We start from the raw sequence: 22,640 nt of genomic DNA on the forward strand, positions 1-22,640 counted from the left end.
TTGAGCAAGCCACTTAAACCCATTTGCCTTGCAAAAAAAAAAAACCTAAAAAATTTTTTAAAAAAGGATCCCTTACTCCCTTTCTCTCCCCACAAAAATATAAACTACTTCCAAATTCTGAACTTTCCAATCCCACCAGGTTTGGCCTGTGATTGGCAGACAAAATATATATGAATGCTTGAGCATGAAGCCACAAAGACCATACCCAGGATTGACTCCAGGCAGAGATTGTATCTACTGTTTTATTTGTGCAGCTGTATAAAGGCCTTCTTAGACTGAATCCCTTCCTCCTACCCCCACCCCTCTAAATTTTTCTTTTCAAAGGTCCAGTTCCTTTAGAATATTTGGAGTAGGATGGGACCTTAAGGATGATGTAGGCCAACTCTTTCTTCTTATCGGTAACAAAAGTGTGTGATGGGGAGTAAATTGCTCATGCAAGCAGTAAAAAAGAATGTTGAGGGGCGCTAGGTGGTTCAGTGGATAGAGCACCGACCCTGGAGTCAGGAGTACCTGAATCCAAATCCAGCCTCAGACACTTAATAACTTAATAATGACCTAGCTGCATGTCCTTGGGCAAGCCACTTAACCCCATTGCCTTGCAAAAACCAAAAAGAAAAAAGAATGTTGACTTTAGAATCTGAGTCTGAATCCCAGATCTGTTACTATATCCTGAGCAAGTCACTTTTTCCCACTGGGCCTCAGTTCCCTCATTTGTAAAATGGAGAGGTTGGAATAGGTGACCTACTAGATCATTTTTGAATCTATGATAGATGTTCTGACCCTGTGGAAGAGAGATGTGTGTAGATAGATGTCAGGGATTCATGAATTTGGATGAGAAAAAAAAAATTATATTTGAATTTTGACCAACCTCTAACAGAAATATACCATTTCTTTCAATTATAAATATAAGCAACAGGATTTTATTCTGAAAAGGGAGCCATAAAGTTTCACCAGGTTGATAAAGGAGTCATAATATAATCAAGGTTAAGAACAACATCTCACAGTTGGTTGTAAACAGGTTTCAAACCTAGGTCTCCTGCTTCCCAAGTGAGTGCTGTCTCCCCTCATGGTTATTTCCCCTCCCTATATGGGAATCTACATGAACCTGAACTTGCCTATCACTAATTTTTCCCCAGAGCTATTGCACATGTATGTTTTGCTTAAATGAGTGTATGATACAAGCCCCATACCTCTTGTTCTTTCACCTTTTTTCAGGGCTTTCCTTGCTAAATGACTGTCAAAAGTGGGCAAAAGCTCTATGATAATACAATCTTGTTCATTATCACATTTATGCGCATTTGATCTTCACAACAACCCTGTGAAATGGATGCTATTATACTCATTTTATGGATGAGAAAACTGAGAAAGGCAGAGGAAAAGTGATTTCACCAGGGTCACACAGCTAATCAGCTTGTTGACTTTTTTGCTATTTTGAAGGTCAAATGAAGTAATTTCTATAGAGTGCTTTGCAAATTTCAAAGCACTACAAAGATATCAGCAATCCTTTCATCATATTAGAATTGTGACTTAGTAGGTTGCCATGACCAAAAACATTACCCTATGTTGTTGATGAGTATTCTGGTTCTTTGTCCACAGATAAGTTGTTACTAGGCCTTCCATCCTTGGAAAAACTTTCTACACCATGGATTTTGCTAACAAAGACTGTGGGATCCCAGCTAACCTCTGCCAACAATTAGGCAGCACAGTTAATTTCACATATGAATGGAAAACTTTTTCTTAGAGGACTTCATAGCACCAAACATCTGTTTTTTCACCTCTCTTGATTTTATTTCTATCTTCTATTTGGCTGGTTTGAGATTACTTTTTCTGTATTACTTTCCTAGGGTTTCTCTTTTAATGAAGTACTGATCTGGGATCTTTGGACTAGCTCAGTATTTAAGGGTGATATCAACATACCACCTATGTGGATAAAATGTTACTACTGTCCCTCTGACTCTCTCTTTTGCAGGGCTTCTTCCCTCCTTGTAGGGAGACCCCTAGAATCCCGACTCCTTAATGAGCTAAGCATATACTTAGAGTCCACATATTCTTATCTGTCTGTTAGGTTTTTGATCTTGTTAGCTGATTGTTTTGCATCTTACTTGATTGTAAGCTCCTTGAAGGCAGTAACTATTTCTTTATGTCATTATATCTCAGTTACTTAATAAATATTTATTGACTTGATCTCCAGGAAATAAGACATAATAGTGCCTGATAGCCAAGGTTTTTAACTTTTCACATGACATTTGTTCTTCTCGATAGATAATTCTATGTCTTCTTAGCTCCAAATCTACCTACAATCCACATCAATCAATCATTAGGCATTTATTTTGCATCTATCTTTATGAAAGAACAAGACCACCATGGAAACTTAACTCTAATGCCTCATTATAGCACTCTGGGGTTGCTAGATATAACAATGGAGTATAAACTCTAGCAAGTCCTTCTAGGATGAAAAGGCCCCAAATAAAGTATAGTGATGGACTAAATATCTCTTGTAGTTGTGAGGGACAAGACTAGCCCTATACCCCTCTAATCTTTCCCTGTGTTTATTGGTAGCTCACTAGTTACTCTTGGTTTTAAATACAAATTTTAACTGGTCTCAGAATTAATAGCCGTATTGGGGAAGCAAAAAAAGTAAGTTAAGTCTAGGTAAAGTATTATATCTGGACATCATGTTTATCCAATTACTCGAATTTAATGAGTATAAAAGGTGAGTCACTCTGATTTCATCAGCACGTAGGGAAAATTTCATTGTGATTCACTAATCCTCTATTTGCAGTGACCTTGGCATCATATGAAAGAGGACCTGAGACAGAGTAAAACCTCATTAAAGCAATGTTGATTTATTTAAAATCAAGAATAAATTGAACTGAATGATATGCACCAGTTGTTAACCTTTTGTTCTTTAACACAATTACTACTGAAGTCCAGTTTGGAAGCTTCATTATCCTTGTTCAGGAATCTCAAACATAAGGAATTTTTACTGATTCTTTTTTATTTTTTGAGGGCATAAGTCCTGATTTGTGCTTTTATTGGTATATTCTTCCCAATGAGAAAACTTCCTGTAACCATAGTAACAGTTTATAGGCTTAAACAGTTGCATATGGATATTATAAGGTCACTTGACTTGTCCACTTATAGTTTTTAGTTTTCAGAAACTGAATTTGAACCCAGGTCATCTTGATTTCAACACCAAAGCTCAATTTACTAAGTCGTACCACTTCTGCCTTCATGTTAAGGGTTAGAAATGTCAATTAATTAGTTAACTAAGATGGTTAAAACATGTAGCTGTAGCTTTATTCCCTTCTACTTCTAAATTCCAAGTACTATGGTGTTGAGAATATTCTAATAGAGGGAAAAATCATCTATATTCTGGTACCAATTAGAACCATGCAAAGGGAGTGTTGATTGCCTTAGAAGATGGGTTCTCTATTTAAGAAAGAGCTTTCTAACAATTAGACCCATCCAAAGGCAGGGTTAATGACTTTGGAAGATGAATTCTCTCACCTTTGTGTCATTCAAGCAGTAGCTCGATGACCACTTAGTGAGGATGCTATCATATTCATGAACATATCCTGTTATTCCTGCCCATTACCTGTTTTGAGCACCAGAGAATATGTCCTTCTAGGAAGATACTATTGGTGATGCAGTGGATAGAGAACCAGTCCTGAAGTTAGAAGGAGCTGGGTTCAAATCTGTCCTCAGACTCTTGTCACTGACTGTGTGACCATGGGCAAGTCACTAAAAGCCTCTGTATTCTAGCCAGGTGGAAGGAAAAAGAGAATGCAGGGTCAAGAGAAGATGTCTTCAGAAGGCCTTTGCCTTTATGTCCTTCCAAATTTCTCTTTTCTGGGCAGGTTATATATTAAAAGTGCCCCCATGCTTAGTCTTTTCTCCCTGAGGAGGAGAAGCCTCACCATACCTGATGCATTCAAGATCAAAGGACCCAATCTGAAAAAATTCTATGCATATCCCTTTTCAATGGATAAGTCTATCTTGAAGCAAGGGGATACTACCCTATTAACACAGAGAAAGTCCTTTAAATCCATCACACAGCTTACAGAATGAACCTTGGATTTTAGCTCTGATTGCAACTAAATTTGGAAGAGTGGCTTATCATACCCTTTGCCTACATGCTAAACAGCTCGAAGGTCATTTGAGTATCAGATAGGTACTCATGATGTTTCCATGGATACCTGAGCAGGCAGGTCCCCCAAAGTCAGAGGAATTTCTGTTTTAGGGTTGAGTTAGACTGGTTAATCTTTGAGGGCTCTTCTATTCTGCCACTTTATAATTTTGGCTACAAACCCTGGCTGTACTCTTTCCTTCTCTGAAACAAGATCTCATACATTAGCAATGTGTTTCTATACTGCCAGTTTTATGGGACAAGTACTTTTGAGAGAGTCGTTCCTTTCCAAATTGTAACCTCAGAAGCACATTAGACTTCAATCTTTTCTAGGATAGGGAAGATTTTGTAGTTATAGGGATCATGGGATGAGAGATCTTGGGTTGGAAGGAAACTTAAAGGTCATTTACTATAACTTCATTTTATAGGTGAGGAAAACAAGCCTAAAAGATTTCAAGTGACTTTCCCAGAGTCCCACAGGTACTAAGTGGCATCTTTAGGAGACCTGCCATAGAATTTTGAACAGGAAGAAATCCTCTTGGTTTGGCCCTAACATTTTATAGGTAAGGAAACTGTGTCCTGGAGATGTTTTGAAGCTTGTCCAAAGTCACCCAATTAGGTATAGGTTGAGATAAGATTAGAACTCAGATCTCTAGACACCTAATTCATTGTCCTTTTTCCCATTAGCCCAAAGGTCTTCTGTAGATGATTACATGTCTAGTGAACATATAATGTCCTCAATAAAATTTACTTGAAGAAGAGAGACTTGGATGCAATCTATAAACTCTGCCTACATTAGTGTTCTTCTGTTTTAGAGAATGGAAAATGAACAGCAAGAAAGGAAAATGAACAAAATGATCATATTTGCCAAATCTTTCTATAATTTTTGATCATAGAATCATAAATTCAGCTCCTTCTTTTTACATGAGGTTTTGGGATCCAGAGAGTGTTTGACTTGTCTAAGTTCAACCACACAGGTAGAGTCAGGATTCAGCACAGATCTGAATTAAAGAAGTGGCTCACACCAGACCTCCCCTGCTGCCTCTGACCCATTCATTGTCTCCAGGAGGTATTGCCCCCTTGGCCAGCTTAGTCAGTCAAAGAATGGTGCACCCTAGTAGCTTCCTAGCTTCTTTCTGACGGCTCAGCTTTACATAGAACTTTCCTTAAGAAGCTAATAGGAAAATACCAAATCCCCTTGGGAGTCTGTGTTGCCAGTGGACAGGTCGGGGCACTTTGTACTTTCATAACTCAGAAGTTGCCTCTTGAGTGATGACTGCTGAGTGATATAAGGATCAGAGTAATTAGAGAAAGAAAGGCCCTAGCCTTGTTAAGTAGGTTCCTATATTTGCAAGTGCAGGTCTACTCTCAAATAAATTACTCCCAAATAAATTCCTGTACTCTGGAATTCCCCCTTTCCCTTCTCCTAAACACCCCTTTTCTTCCCTTTCCCCCACCCTAGCTTCTTTCCTATCTTCTGTCTTCTCTTTCCTTCCTCTTTCTTTCTCTTCTTCTTGTCTTCCTTGGAGTTATGGCCAATGTCAAGTATTATTCACATTTTGAATGAAGAACTCTAGAGAAGTTGACTTTGTTTCTCATTGGGCTGCTCATATTATCAAATTCTCCAATTGCTCTGGGGAAAACTGGCCATTGGAAGGTATCAGAGCTGTCAAGTCAACTATTGAAAGTGATAGTGCTCCATGCACCTGAGGTTCCATACCTGGGGTTTATTACTGAATGGGCTGTGCTATTGGGGCAGCCTCATCCGAAAAAGTCACATTAAACATATGAATCTCTTTGGATGTTGTGCCTCGGTCATTTCAGCAGGAGAGGCAGAGCTATGTGATGATAAAAATGAAGGCTTTGGAGTCCAGTGGGTTGAATCTTACCTCTGACCCTAAACTGTGAGATTATAGGAAAATCTTCCCTTTGAGTCTGCCCTCCTGACTCTCCTAGATGTTCTGCACCCTGCTCCAGAAGCTTCTTCATCCTGGAAGTTTACTTCACACATTGATAGATCCTTCCTCACTCCCTACATCCTAACCTCTCCCTGTGATCGACTGACTTCTCTCAAAACATTCTCTTTTTAGGAGGCACAGTTCATCCTTGTGGTTATTTCTCTCCAGTTTTTGAATTAGTGACTCTCCTGGACTTTCTTTATAATATCCTCAGGAAGACTTCATTCCTCCATATTTTTCAGTTATTTAGTTCCCTTTTATGTATTGTCTTTCTCATTAGATTTTAAACTCTGAGGACTTGGACTATCTTTATTTGTTTTTATTTGTATTCCAATATCTTTGTCAAAAAAAATCCAAAGTGGGGTCAAGAAGAATAGTCTGACAGGTTTGACTGACAAATTTGTATTCTAGGAGCTGAGCTCCAAGCATTCAGTAAATGCTGACTGGCTTGACTGAATTTTTTCAACCTCAATTTCTTTATTTGTAAAATGGGAATAGTTCCATTCTAAAACCTACTTCATAGGACTCTTGGAGGAATCAAATGGTTTAAAATGCTTTGGTATTGTATGAATTAAGTGATATAAAATCCTACCCTCCAAGTGTAATGGAAAATATATTGAATGTAGAGACAGAAGACCTGAGTTCCAATCCTAGCTTTCATATTTTATTTAATTTTTTCCAACTTATCCAAATTTATTTTTTCTTCCTCCCACCTCCTCTATTTCCTAGAGAGAGGGACCGAGATAGAGACAGAAAGGCATAGATAGAGAGACAGAGACATAGAGACTGAGAGATAGAGAAACCAGACATAATCAAACAAAACAAATCACTGCATTGACTGTGTCCAAAAAAGTATATCACATTCTATGTCCAGGCTCATCTGTTCCCTCTGTGTCAGAAGGAAGGTAGTATGCTTCATCACATTTTGAATTGTGGTTGGTCATTGCCTCGGTCAGAGATCTTAAGTGTACCATAGTTGTCTTTTAAAAGCCTGGTTAAAAAGCACATATATTGTGCTGGCTCTTGAGCTAAAATTTCTTATTCAGTTCAGTTCAGCAAACATTTATTAATCACCTATGTGTAAGGCACTGTTCTGAGTCTTTGGGTGTTTAAAGATAAAAATTCCCCCAGGGAGCTTCTATGGATGCATAGAAAAATTAGTAGAATGCAAGGTAATCAATCAATATTTATTTATTATGTTCTAGATACTGAGAATACAAAGATAAAAAAATAAAACAATCCCTGCCTTATGTAAGTATATACATATATAAGTATATACAGAACATAAGTATATACAGAATAAATATACACATGTAGATATGCCTATATATACATATTTGGAACAGATCATTGTGGTGGAGAGAGTCAGCATGTACATATGGAAGTATGTATGAAACATAAGTATATATAGAATAAATATACACACACACATATGGAACAAAGACAAAATAAATGCAACCAATCTGTCGGTCGACATTTATGATTATCTGCATTAGACCAGCACCATGCTAAGTACTGAGGATCCAAAAAGAGATGCACCCTTTCCCTCAAAGAGCTCATAATCTATGAGAGACAACAAACAAAAATATCTATGTATTATTCCAGCTATATGCAAAATATATAGAAAATAATTACCACAAGGAAAGCACTAGAATGAAGAGTTGAAAAAGGATTCCAGTAGAAGGTGGGGTTTTAGTTGCGATTTAAAGGAAGTCATAGAAATCCATAGATAAGAAGGGATGAAAAGGTAGAGTGCTCCAAATATGTGGTGCAATCGAAAATGCCTAGAGTTAAAATAAAAGCTAACATGTATATAACATGTATGTAAAACCCTTTATATATCATTTGCTATAAGGTAATTGAGTGAAAAGCAGGGGCTCTAATAAAGTTCTGCTGAAAATTCAGTTGAATGAGAATCTTCTATTAAAAGGAAATGAATGGCTCTGCACCTAAAGAATTCTTATGTGGACACATGGAGTTAACATTTGAATAAGTATTTGACAAACTGTGAAAAACCAGATAGATGAAAGTTATTATAGTGCCTGACACGTGGTAAGTGCTTAATATATAACTAATATTAGATGATTATTGTTAATATATGTTATTGACTAAGTGATTGATATCTGCATAACAGGAAAATACCTTTTAAGGTTCTTAACAAGACCCTGAGTTGCACCTCAGGAATTCAGAGGGAGGAAACTCAGGTGACTGTTCAAAAATTACAACAGGGAATCAACTTGATGTGGTGAAAAGAATGCAGGACCAGGACTGTAAACCTTCTCTGGCTTACTAAAATTGTATGACCTTAGTCAAGTCACTTCCTCAGTTTCCTCATATTCTAGGGAAATAATTCTCATAGTGAAAATCTCAAAGGATCGTTGTGAGAATTCTTGGAACTTAGATTTAGAAATGAAGTGGTCTCAAAGTCTATTTAGTCTAACTCTCAAATTTTATAGAAGTGGAAACTGAGGCTCTGAGAAGTTCAATTATTTATCTAGGATCACACAAGTAAATTAATCTTGGAGCTGAGATTTGAACCTAGGTCCTCTAATATTAAATCTTGTATCTTTCCATTACATCATGAAGTTTCTGTATGGAAAACACTTTGTGAAACATTATTTATTGTTATTAATTCTAGTTTTCTTTACATATGATCATTCCCCAGTCTTCCCTTTTGCTATCTGAATCAAATCCTGGCCATTCGGCCAGGGCAGATTCTTCTTACTATTGCATTGTACAGTCTGTAACACAGAGATAGCATGTAATTGTTCTCCAGTTGTCTCTCATCTTTTTTTCCCCCAACATCCTCTTGCTACCCAAACCATCAGCTCCTTTTGCAGGTGGGATTGCCGATTTACCTTTCTTTTGTGGTCCCATCCATTCCAGGTAGTATCTGTCACACTCCTGGATATACAATAGATACAATAAATAACTGGTTAATGGATTATTTTCATATTTAAAATATTAGCACATTTGACATTGACAATTGCTAAAAAGATTGTCCTTTCTCTGAACCTAAAGGATGCTTTGGCAGCAAATGGAGATGTGATTAGAGGACACTGAATTCTGTATGTGAGGAGATTTCTAACATATAACAATAAAGGGCAGTGATTTTTCTGAGGGAAAGTTTCAAAAATGGAAATTACAGAAAGGAAAGAGCTGACGTTCATATTTTGAAGAGAATTTTTTATAAAAAAGAAAGTAGGCATTTGCTTTTTTCTAAGCTCTTTTTAAAAAAACAAACATATGTCTGCTGCAGGCATGGATCTGACAGCAGATATTTGATTTTGATTTATCTCTTCAAGAGTTAATTTTTTATTTCTTCAGTTTTAAATTTTTAAATTTTAAGTTTTTATGGGTTTTTATTGTAAGAAAGGAACATCTATAAAATTTATCCTTTTTTATCTGCAGTCAGTAGAGGTAACCAAATGACAAATACTGTTAATGCTCCTATTTTAAGGAAAGTGGTATCATTTCTTGGTTGTTTGGCTTATCCTAATGTATCTTTTTTAGGGTCAGAGAGAAAAATTCTCTTCTTTTAAGTTTTATCTACTGCACCTCTTTAGAAATTAAGTGGTTCATTCAAAGGGAGGCATAAAGTCATCTTAAACTACCACTAAGATCTTTAAGGTTGCTTTTTTCTGACAAAATAGTATTCTTCTTCCAATACTGGGGCTAAGTTCATACAACCCAAACAGATTTCAGAGAAAGGTAAAATTTAGACATAACCAGTTATGTGGTTCAAGTTGTTAACAGAGTCCAAAGACAAATGAATGATTACACGAGTTACCTCCACAATTGACTAATCAGGAATTCTATCACTCTGATTGGGGACATCGATTCAATGATACATCTTCTAACCACTTATGTGCATCATGAAAGACTCCTGGTGTAGTGTATAGAGAGTAGAGCATGGAATTTGGAAGTCCTGGGTCCAGGATGTCTCTGACACATAATGAGTGACCCTGGTCACAATAGTTCATCTGATCATGCTTCTGGCAATTATCCAAGATTATAAATTAGAGAAAATTAATTGAAAGAGTAGAGGGTTTCCATGCAAGTAGTTTCCTATATGAATGAACTGAGAAGTTGGGAAAGAAATATATGATATTATGTGAAGTGCTAAGAATACAGACAAAAATCTCAAGAAGCTTCCATTCTACATGAAGGATATAACATTTACATTTTGCTAGATGATTTGAGTTATCCACCTTCTCAAATAAGAATAGAAGCAATCAGAATTTATGTTAGCCTTCTTTCCAGATTATATTACTTTTTTTTGCTTTGGAGCTCTTTGAAGAAAGGACCAGAGATCATCATCTGTATAGGCGGTTCAATTTGATAGATAAAATGATAGATAAAAGTTTAGCAAACTATTAAATGTTGTTATGCAGAGTAGCATCTATCCAACTGATTTTATTTCTTGTTTGTTCTTTGGAATATTCATAATAATTTAATAAACTGACTTTGGTTTTGTTTATGTGGAAAACTTTAGAATTTGGGTTGGACATTAGAATGAATCATCATAAACCTATGGAGTTTAAATTTTTTAATAAGGAATAAGAAATGGACAAATCATGTGTTCCTTTGGTACCCACATCACACTAAGCTTTCTAGAAGAGTACATTGGCTCGACTCTCTCTAGAAGTTTTATAGGAGCACATGAACATGAGTCACATAAGATGAGAAGGTGTGAATGAATGGGTTGCAGTTTCTGTTGATGGAAGGAGTATTCACATCTGTGAAATTACAAATTCACTAATGTAATGAAGAAGCCACCCAGTAGTGGGTTATTTAACTCTATCCTAGCCAGCATTGTTTGAAAGTTTCTCATTTGTCTTATCTCTTTGACTACTTTGGAAATTCTCTGAAAGCAGGGGTTAATGTGTTCCATTTCTTCTGTACCCAGGTGCAGTAGTATGTAGGTACTGAGTACATTGAAATAGATTGAATTGTATTGATTGAGCTCATGTGGGTAGCAATTTGATTGATTCTTCCCATTTTTACCCAATTCCTGTGCAATAGACATCATTAAAATTGAGAATCAGTTCCAATATGTCTGTATGTATTTGAAGAGTCTCTGTGTTGATTGGCAAGGTAAGTAGAGAAAGAATAGAGATATTTAAAAGTCTTAGGGGATTTCAACGACCAAACTAAATCTCTTCCCAACTGTGCTACTCTTTTTCCTCACTACCTTCCTGATTTTCAAAGTCATCTCAGTGAAACACTTAGAAATAGAATGTTGCAGCTTAGCTATAGCAGTGTCTTCCCCACCCTGTAAAGGATATGTGTCTGTGCACATTTATGTCTACTGTTATAACACCTGTTAGCAGTTGTTTAAGTCATAGGGAATGGAATTGCCATACATCTCTCCTATAATATGTCTTAGCCTCAGGTCCTTGTTAGAAATGAAATTTGTGCAGTAGAGGTACAGCAATAAAGGTCCTAATGGTATACCCAGGGACAATATGTTTTTAAAAATAACTTTCATAGCAGTCACCTTGACCACACAAAGCCATTCAGATTTCTAAATTCAAAATTTCTGATGGACTTTTCTTCCCCCAACCACAGCCCCAACTCTCTCTCCCAAAATCGATTTTCCAGATTGCCCAATCTTGATAGTACTGAAAACGTAAATTTACAAGTGTAATAATAGAATGCCATGCTTCCCTTTCCCTCCCTTTAATGTCTTTTGCAGACCAGAAGCCCAAAGCTTTCTCAAAGCCCTCAACCACCCAATTTGGGAGACCAGGCTGAGCATCTGTCAGAGGCATCTGCTGATTCTTTGGACGCTATGTCAGAGGGAGAGTCCCCAACTCCTTTTTCCAGGGGCAGCCGTACTAGGGCAAGCCTTCCAGTGGTGAGGTCAACCAATCAGACAAAGGAGAGGTCTCTGGGTAAGTACCAGAAATGAGTTTAAGAAGTATTGCCTGTGACTATTTTGTATTTTGTAATTTTTTTTTTAGCATATGAAGAGCAGTTTGGTTTACTTAAGAGAAGGCAGAGTCATTGAAAAGATTGAAATATTACCCATCTCAATGTTCATTTAAAATTGATCTTGATTTGTTAAAAACATAAGCCCAGACAAATGTAGCTTCCTCCAATTTCATCTCCATTTGTTCAAGTTAAACAACAGAAGGCTGAAGTTTCAAATCAAGGATGTATATTACATTTATTTTTCTCCATCGAGGCTAATTGTTGGATGTGGATTATCCAGGATTCGGGAGTTTCAGGTTTTGGTGAGTTGTTTGCTAACCTCCTCAGGACTAGACTATACTATGTCATTAGACTGTCTTTAGATAATGGTAATGATGATAACCTATAATGATATAGCCCTCTAGGGTTTGTAAACTGCTTTAATGTAACAAGCTTGAAAAGCAGGTTGAATAGTCCAAGTATTATTATTTCTGCTTTGCAGATAAGGAAATTAAAACTCAGAAAGGTTTAATGAATTGTCTACAGTTATTATGTAGTGCCACAACTGTAGTTTGAACTCAGGTCTCTCCTGACTCAAAATTCAGTGTTCTTAGTCTAGGTTATCCCCATCTAACTGAAGGGATAGTGTCAGTTAGAATTCTGTGAAATGAATCACCATTCTCATTTCCTGTCCTTCTAAATCATGTTGAAGTTCACAAATTCTACTATAAACAAAGCCCTTATTATTAAACTGAGCTATCTTTTTTTTAGAGTGACCTTTTTCAGAAAAGTTATTGATTAGAACATGAGGAAATTATATTTTTGAATTTCCAGATGATGCTTATTTATAATGAATCATAAGAGATGTATTACCTTCTCCCCTTCAAAAGATAGTCATTTAAGAAAAGGTTGAAACTATTAATCTGATCTTTGTCATTTAATTTTCTCCTTCTTAAACCACAGGGTTGCAAGCAGAATGCCTCTTTATCCTGTTTTTCCATAAGACTAATCTGCTCAGTCCATATTACTTGAATAGATCAGGACTAGGTCTAATTATTCAGGTAGTTCTTTTCTTTTCCTTCTCTTTTTTTCTTTCAAACTCTTTCTTTTTTTCAATTACCTTCCTTTTGTTTTATTTTTCCTTCTTTCCTTTTATTTCTGTTTGTATTCTTCCCTTATTTATATTTTATTCATTCATTCTTCCCTTTGATTTTTTTCTTTTAGTTTTTTCCTCTTCCTTTCCTTTTTTTTCCTTATTCCTAGGTTTCAAGTGTGGTTTTTTTCATCTTGCTTTTCCTCTATTTCATACATCTTCTATTTCGAGCCCACGATTACTTGAGTAGAAATTGTATATTGAAGCACTATGGGATTTGAAGGAAAGAGGATATATTAAAAAAGGTTTAAATAATCAGAAAGGTTCAAGGTATTGACCATTGTTGATGACAGTACAGGATGGACCAACATTCTAAAATGTTATAAATACTCTACTTAAGGGACAAGTGATATGACTATGAGAATGTGTCTTAGTCCTGGACAACCATAGCATATAAATTCACTATAATTGTCATTCAATATTGAGGGTAGTTGTGTGTTTTCTAAAGAGCCTAAATTATATAATTATTTACAAAATCAACAATACTCTCTTTGATATTGGGGGGCGGGCACTCTATTATTTCATGTGTGGATACTCTCTAAGCTGATAGAAATCACAACCTCTCTTAAGATAGATAGCCTTTTTTTTTAAGTTTTTGCAAGGCAAATGGGGTTAAGTGGCTTGCCCAAGGCCACACAGCTAGGTAATTATTAAGTGCCTGAGGTCAGATTTGAACCCAGGTACTCCTGACTCCAGGGCTGGTGCTTTATCCACTATGCCACCTAGCTGCCCTGATTGATAGCTTTTGAAAGATGTTGAGGCCAAAAAGTATATCACCTGGAAGCTAACCAATGTCATCACTAAATGATAAGGAAACTTCCTGTATTTCACTATGCTAGTGCTGTGATAACAGATGATCAGAACATCACTGGGCTCGTATTCAAAGGCATTCTTCTCCATCAACAAACTTTTCTTAGGCATCTGCTCTGTACCAGTTACCATATTAAATACTAGGAATATGAAGACAAACATTGAAATAGTACCTGCTTTCTAGGAGCTCATATTCTTTTAGGGAATATATATACACATAGTAGAAAAATATAATATAGGAAAAATAAATGCAAAATAATTTGGAGGAACAGAAACAGCTAGAAGAACTGGAAAGCCTTCTGTAATATGTGTGTCTTGAGCTAAGCTTTGAAGGAAGGCTAAATATTATGGGGGAGGAGCGAGTGCTTTCTATACACAGGAGGCTGGAAACAATATCCTGTACATGAAATACCAATTAGATAAGTTTGACTGGGGCAGTCAATAGATAATATTGCTAGATAATAGATAATAAGCTAGATAATTGTGAGTGTCACTAAAAGGCTGTATTTTATCCTGGGAATAACAAAATACTGTGGGAGCTTCTGAAAGAGAAGAAAGACATGGTTAGATCCTTATGAATATCACTTTGGGCAACTGTATGGAGGATACAATAGAACGGGAAGTGACCAGAGACAGAAATTACAGTTGTCCAGATGAGAGATGAGAGGAGTCAGATTTGGAGAGATAGCTGTGTGAGTGGAGACTTGGGGACACAATCAAAAGATAGGGAAGGGGGAGTCTATAAACTTGGCAAATTTGGCTATGGAGAGCGAGAAAGAGTGAAAAGTTAGAGATGACTTTAAGGTGGCAAAACTGGATTGGAAGAATAATGGTGCTTGTGACACAAATGGAGAAGTGAAGAGAGGTAGATTTCAGGGGGGAAATAGTGAGTTTGATTCTGAACATGTTGACTTTGAGATGCCTATGGAATATTTGGTTGGAAATGTTCAATAAGCTGCCAACAATAAGAAATGGAGGCTCAGGAGAGAGATATGAAGATTCATACATATATGCATCAATGTAAACAGCATATTAATTTATTAATATAAATATTTATGCTTATATTATCTATATTATTTGACTATATATATATATAAGCATTAATGCATTTGTGTGTGTGTGTGTGTGTGTGTGTGTGTGTGTGTGTGTGTGTGTAAATCTCCAGAAGTTTTTTCAGTTTAAAGTTTGGAGAGACCTGGCTATATTGATAAGCGTGGGGGAAAAGAACCAGGAGAGATTGAAGATTAGAGAGAAAAAGAAGAAGACTGTGAGATATTCTGCCAGAGTAAACATTCTGGGCTAAGATCAAGGATATTGAAAGAGAAGGATCAAGGCCACCACTTCATCAAAGGTTGGGATAAAGGAAAAAATTGGGAAAGGTATGATGAGGATTAAGAAAAGATCACATGTAGGATGTGGCACTTGAATTCAGCTTTGAAGGAAGCTAAAGATAGTAAGAGACAGGTGGTGAAGAAGAAGAAGAAGGGCAGTCACAACATGAGAGATAACTGGTTAACAGACACAGACAGGACCCGTGTTTCTAAAAAAAGAAACAATAAATAGTTCCATTTTCTGTAGCATAAAGTCTATACCAAATCTAGAAGGTAGCCTGGTGGCAGGATGCAAAGAGCTTTCAGCACCAGAGATGGTGTGGGCATGGGCATGTTGGAGAGAGCCTGCTGGAGGACACACTGGAATGCAATAGCCCATCATAATCTCCATACCAAAACAAAGCATCAAAGGAAGACTTTGGTTTAGGTTTTTGATTAAGGTCAAGAATAATTTAATATTAGGATTTTTTTCTAATCACAAATTCTTACATGATTTGCTGGATATTATTTTTTATTGGTCAATTAATGAATTGTTGGTTTGTAAATTGTTACAAACTACAATTATCATTTCTCCACCTGTTTATTGATCTATGCCTCTATTCAGTTAATAGTTATAACTGAACTTAGATTTTTGGGATGCCCTATATACATGCATAAACATATATATGTATATTATATGTGCATAAGTGCATTTATAATATATAGGTATGAACATTTATTCAAAATAAAATTAACTTTTCTCAGTTTAATACCAATATTATAATAATTATCCTTTACTTTATGACACTTTTAACTTTTAAAAGTACTTTTGCATCTATTCTCACAATAACCCATGAGACTAGTAAAATTGTCATTCTTATGGCTATTTTAATGATGTGAGGCACAAAATAGCAAGATAACTAATCCAAAGTCACAAGAAGGAGAATTTCATAGGTGAAATGAAAAAAAAGAGAAGAAAAAAGAAATGGAGGGAGGAAGGAAGGAAATAAGAGAAAAAGAAGGAATATAAGGAGAAGGAAAGGAAGAAAGGAGGAAGGAAGAGAGAGAAAGAGGAAGAGAGAAGGAAGGAAGAAAGAAATAGAGAGAGAGAAAGAGATAGTGTGTTTCTTCTCCTCCCAACATATCTATGTTACCCTGGAATTTATTTTAGAAGGGACTCTTTCTGTCAGAGAGAGGTGCTTTCTGCCCTCTCAAACCTGCTGGCAGCACAAGTTTGATTTTGAGAACAAAGTCCTTGGTCTGAGAGAGACTCCAGAAGGAGATGGCAGAGCTTGTAAAAGAGCTGGCTGAACCTTGCCAGTCTTTCTCACAGGAGTAACTGAAATGTGAAGAAGGGTTTGCCTCCATCGATGCCCAACGGTATTTGGCAGTTATGGAAGCTTAGGTATAAGACCCAAATCATGCCAACCTCATTGCCTACCGTCAGGTATTTGTTTCTCCTTTGGTTGTCAGAAGTGCATTGTAACTCATTGGATTTTCCATCTTCCAGAAAAATACTTAGAGTGATACTTCCCAAATCATCCAAGACTCAGTGGTCAGCAAGACAAGTCCATTGCTTCCAGTGGTTGTTTTCCACTGTCAACAGTCTCTTCCTCTGGTGGCTTTCTGTGACCCTGTCCACTTTTCCATATGTGAGCCTACGTGGTGTTATTCCACCAAGCAGGATGGGAAATAGGAGTCGCAGAAAGCCAGTCCAAAATCTCACTTCCACAGACATTTGCTTTAAGTTGTTTTAAGAAATCCTTCTGAGTACAGTTATATTCAACATGCAGAGACTCTTGCTCAGTGGGAATAAAAGTGCTATCCAGAAAGCCTCCGGGGTACAGGAACGGCTCAATTTCAAATTGTGATTCAGTGACCCCCTCCTCCCTCAAAAATGTAGACATGAATTGATTGTGCATTAGAGACCACAGACAAGAGCTTTACAGAGATTTAACCTCCTAGAAACCTACTGTTAGCTCTGTTTGGAAGTTCAGACTGTCTTTTGTAGTCTGAATGGTATAATTTTATCCTTATCCAAAGAATCTTAATGATGTACCCACATAACCCAAGCACCCCAATAGAGAATGTCAGAAACTATCTGTTCCACTTGCTACTCGCAGACAACAGTCCTATGATGACACTGAGAGGGAGAAGTTAAGGACACTGGTTTGCTCTTTGCTTGCTGTGTTTATTTCTCTGATTCTTCTTGTTAACAGCCTGAACTAAGGCTAAGTAGAGAGAGGAGGTAACTGGGGGAATGCTTGGAATGTGATGGCATGGGGAGGGGTAATTCCCTTTCTTTTCTGGAGGCTCTTTAAACTTGCTATAATTTATATCCAGACACCAAACACAGATTCCTCAAGCTAGAGAGATAATTTAGTTCTCTAAACAGGATTGTATAAAAATCATCTCTGGCAAAACAAGTAAATAGCTAACATTAATATAGAACTCTAGAAAGAACAATGGGATTTACTTTCATAATCTTATTTGGTCTTTGCAACAATCCTGAGTAGTAAATTCTGTAGCTAGTATTATACCTCATTTTAAAAAGGTTTAGAAAGTTAAAGGGACTTGCAGAAGCTAGACCCTGACTCCAAATTCCATCAGACAAAGCTACCTCTCCGACTATACTACAGCTAATTATTGTATCCTCGAGACTTAACAATATCTTTTTAAAGAGGATTTTTATTTTATTTTTCAGTGAATCAGAATTGATTTTTCCCTGTTCTCACCCCACACATATATACACCCACTTAGAAAAAAAACATCTTGTTGCCAAGAAGACAAATTCTCACATTGACTGTTTTCAAAAATTCACGTTTCATTCTTATGTATTAGACCATCACCTCTTTAAAAGGTAGATATCATTCTTCATAATTGATATTCTGATTCTGGAATCTTAATTAGTCATTGAGTTGATTTCAAGTTCTAAAATCTTTCAAAATTGTTTGTTTATAATGTTATTATAGTGTAAATTAATTTCCTGCTTCCATTCACTTTATTGTATATCTCTTTATGCAAGTCTATGATTTTTCTTTTTTTAGGTTTTTGCAAGGCATATGGGGCTAAGTGGCTTGCCCAAGGCCACACAACTAGGTAATTACTAAGTGTCTGAGGTTGGATTTGAACCCAGGTACTCCTGACTCCAGGGCCAGTGCTTTATCCACTGTGCCACCTAGCCACCCCTCTTTATGCAAGTCTTCTCAAGTTTCTCCAAAATATTTCCCTTCATCCTTTCTTGTGGTATAATTTCTTGTTTTTGTTGTTGAGTGATCTCAGTCATGTCCAACCCTCTATGACCCCATTTGGATTTTTTTTTATTTTTAAATTTTATTTTTTAAGGCAATGAGGTTAAGTGACTTGCCCAAGGTCACACAGCTAGGCAATTATTAAGTGTCTCAGTCCGGATTTGAACTCAGGTACTCCTGACTCCAGATCTGGTACAGTGTGCCACCTTGCTGCCCCCTGGACTTTTTTTTTAAGCAGAGATCCTGGAGTGGTTTAACATTTCCTTCTCTAGTTCATTTTACAGATGAGGAACTGAGACAAACAGAGTTAGGTGACTTAGGGTCACACAGCTATTAAGTGTTTGAGGTCAGATTTCAACCTAGGAATAAGTCTTCCTGACTCCAAGACCAGCACTCTATCTACTTTACCACCTAGGTCCATAATAATATTCAAATATATTTATATGCCATATTCTTTTCAGCCATTCCCTAATTGATGAGTACCTATTTAGTTTTCAGATTTATTCCATCACAAAAAAATACTGCTATAAATATTTTTGTACACAGCAGACCTTTTCTTCATTCTCTGATTTCTTGTTCAAGGACCAGAATTAAAGGGTAAACCCGGTTTAGAAACATTTTGGTCATAGTTGTAATTTGCATTCCAGGAGGCAATCTTGGACCAATGCACAGCTCCACCAACAATGCTTCAGTAAGATCTTTCATAAATTCACATTATATAAAAATTCTGAAAGAAATCCACTTTCCAAAGAAACTCCCATGTTAGCTTTACTGTGCTTTCTATCTCTGCTCCTTCCACTAAGCACTGTGGCATCTTGTGCCCCTCACCCACCAAAAAAATCCCCCCAAAACAAAAAAAAACAAAACAAAACAACTCAACTACAACAAACCAAAGACTAAAAAAAAAAAAAAATCCCTCCATGTGAATGCAGAAAAATGAAACAACTCCTTACCCCTTATGAGGGTATCAAGGCTTGTCTTTGAACTATCCATGGGTGACTTCTTTCTTACTACTTTCCTCTCTCCTTTTCTTTCCAATATTCATAAAAGTTGCTTTCCTAGAGGTCTTCAAATGGTTCATATATGTAAAGTGAGAACTATCTGTAGACCATTTCCTCATTGCTTCAACATTTGTCATTTTCTTTTTTTGTAATATTTGTCTCTCTGATGGACGTGAACTAGAACCTTAATTTGCATTTCTCTACTACAGCTGTAGGAAATGGGTTATATGGTTGTAGCCAGATTAGATTCTAAATAGGTATTTAATGAATGAATGAAGGAGAATTTTATAAGTATTTGCTATGTGGCAAATTCTTGGAATACAAATAGATACAGAATGTTGTTTTTTCTCAAGGAACTCCTTTTCTAATTAGACTTTTAAGTCTAAGGGTTCAGTTGCAGAGTAGATTGAAAGGCCTAGAGTTCCTAATGGCATAGCATGAGGTTAAATGGCAAAGTCAAAGGGTCCTTAAAGTTCACTAGCACATCCACTAATAATGTCTAGGAAATTAGAGAGTGGGGGTGAGGTGGAGCATGAGGTAAGACTGAGGACTTCAGGAAGCCTTGGCAGAACAAATAGCAGAGTTCTAACTTCTAGGATTATAAGTGGTGACTCCTGCTGATGTCAACAGCCAGGGTTGCTCTGCCCTTGATGAAGACTTGTTGAAATGAATTAAATATGGATATCATACCAAGAATCATTTCTTGGAGAGCAGAAGAAAGGATCTTTGGAAAAGGAGTATTATGAAGCATTATCAGATGATAATAATAATAATAATAATAGTTTGCAATTACATAATGCTTGAAAATTTGCAGTGCTGGGGCAGCTAGGTGGCGCAGTGGATAAAGCACCGACCCTGGAGTCAGGAGTATCTGAGTTCAAATCCGGCCTCAGACACTTAATAATTACCTAGCTGTGTGGCCTTGGGCAAGCCGCTTAACCCTGTTTGGAGTCAGGAGTCCCTGAGTTCAAATCCGGCCTCAGACACTTAATAATTATCTAGCTGTGTGGCCTTGGGCAAGCCGCTTAACCCAATTGCCTTGTAAAAAAAAATAAAAAAAGAAAAATTTTGCAGTGCTTTATAGATATCTCATTTGCTACAACAGCTCTGCTATTATTATTTCCATCTTATAGATGAGAAAACTGAGGGGGACTTGCCCAGGATTACATAGCTATGATGGAAATGAAATCTTCCTAACCAGCATTCTTCTTACTTGCCATGTCTTGAACATTTCTGGGGCTTCTTTCTACCATCTAAATTAAATTTTCCTTGATTTTCACTCAATCTTCAGTGAAGTGATAAATTAATCACCAGTTTACTAAATACCAACTTGAGAACACAATGAAAAACAAATTAGAAACATTTTTTTCCAGCAAAAAAAAAATGAGTTTATAATCTCAGTGAAAAAAAATGGTCTCCTAATATGAAGCTTAGAACCTTAGTGATGTAGAAATAATGAGTTACCTTAATAAGACATCTGTCCAGAATGTGGAAACTAGTATGAGCATTTACAGATGTTTAACCTTTGAGAGAACCATACTGTGTAGGTACAGTTCTCTCAAGCCCACCATTATATGGTCCCTCAAGAATCTGAAAATGAAGCCCATGTGAAAACGAAATCAGCATCCTATCTGCTCCTGTCAGACTCCTTTGTTGAAAGTTTTCTGATTGAAAAATTTCAAATGAGTACATTTTATTTTATTTTTATTTTTTTAGAAAGATTTTATTTTGAATTTTACAATTTTTCCCCTAAATCTTGTTTCCCCCCACCGCCCACAAAAGGCAGTCTGTTACTCTTTACTATTGTTTCCATGGTATACATTGATCTAAGTTGAATGTGATAAGAGAAATCATATCCTTAAGGAAGAAAAATAAAGTGTAAGAAATAGCAAAATTACATAATAAAATAATGTTTTTCCCCTTAATTAAAGGAATTAATTAATTTGGTCTTTGTTCAAACTCTACAATTCTTTCTCTGGATTCAGATGGTATTCTCCATCGCAGAAACCCCAAAATTATGCCTGATTATTGCACTGGTGGAATGTGCAAGTCCATCAAGGTTGATCATCACCCCGCTCTTGCTGTTAGGGTATACAGTGTTCTTCTGGTTCTGCTCATCTCACTCAGCATCAGTTAATGCAAATCCCTCCAGGCTTCCCTGAATTCCTATCCCTCTTGGTTTTTAATAGAACAATGTGTTCCATCACATACATATATCACAGTTAATTAAGCCATTCCCCAATTAAAGGACATTTACGTGATTTCCAATTTTTTGCCACCACAAACAGGGCTGCTATGAATATTTTTGTACAAGTAATGTTTTTACCCTTTTTTCATAATCTCTTCAGGGTATAGACCCAGTAGTGGTATTGCTGGATCAAAGGGTATGCACATTTTTGTTGCCTTTGGGCATAATTTCAAAATTGTTCTCCAGAAAGGCTGGATGAGTTCATAGTTCCACCAACAATGTATTAGTGTCCCAGATTTCCCACATCCCTTCCAACATTGATCATTGTCCTTTCTGGTCATATTAGCCAGTCTGAGAGGTGTGAGGTAGTACCTCAGAGATGCTGTAACTTGCATTTCTCCAATAAGTAGTGATTTGGAGCAATTTTTCATATGACTGGATCACTTTGATTTCCTCATTTGTAAATTGCCTTTGCATATCCTTTGACCATTTGTCAATTGGGGAATGGCTTGTTTTTTAAAAAATTTGACTCAGTTCTCTGTATATTTTAGAAATGAATCCTTTGTAGGAAATACTAGTTGTAAAAATTGTTTCCCGATTTACTGCATTTCTTTTGATCTTGATTATAGTGGTTTTGTCTGTGCAAAAGCTTTTTATTTTAATGTATTCAAAATTATCTACTTTGTTTTTAATGATGTTCTCCATCTCTTTCTTGGTCATAAACTGCTTCCCTTTCCATAGATCTGACAGGGAAACTATTTCTTGATCTCCTAGTTTGCTTATAATACTGTTTTTTTATGTCTAAATCCTATATCCATTTTGATCTTATCCTGGTATAGGGTGTGAGGTGTTGGTCTAATCCAAGTTTCTGCCATACTAACTTCCAATTTTCCCAACAGTTTTTATCTAAGAAAAAGTTTTTAA

The 22,640-nt window shown here is 36.5% G+C and overlaps 1 protein-coding gene across 13 annotated transcripts in view; it reads left to right on the top strand.

Moving 5' to 3' along the window:
• KIAA1217 (KIAA1217 ortholog) overlaps positions 1–22,640 on the top strand; it is a 564,114-nt gene that overhangs the window by 358,475 nt on the left and 182,999 nt on the right. For all 13 annotated transcript variants that reach the window (XM_074192996.1, XM_074192997.1, XM_074192998.1 and 10 more), the window contains one exon: positions 11,786–11,984. In XM_074192996.1, coding sequence (XP_074049097.1) covers positions 11,786–11,984 — 199 coding nt within the window. The remainder of the gene's footprint in view (positions 1–11,785; positions 11,985–22,640) is intronic.

The sequence above is a fragment of the Macrotis lagotis genome, chromosome 7 (assembly GCF_037893015.1).
Source record: "Macrotis lagotis isolate mMagLag1 chromosome 7, bilby.v1.9.chrom.fasta, whole genome shotgun sequence".
Taxonomy (NCBI): domain Eukaryota; kingdom Metazoa; phylum Chordata; class Mammalia; order Peramelemorphia; family Peramelidae; genus Macrotis; species Macrotis lagotis.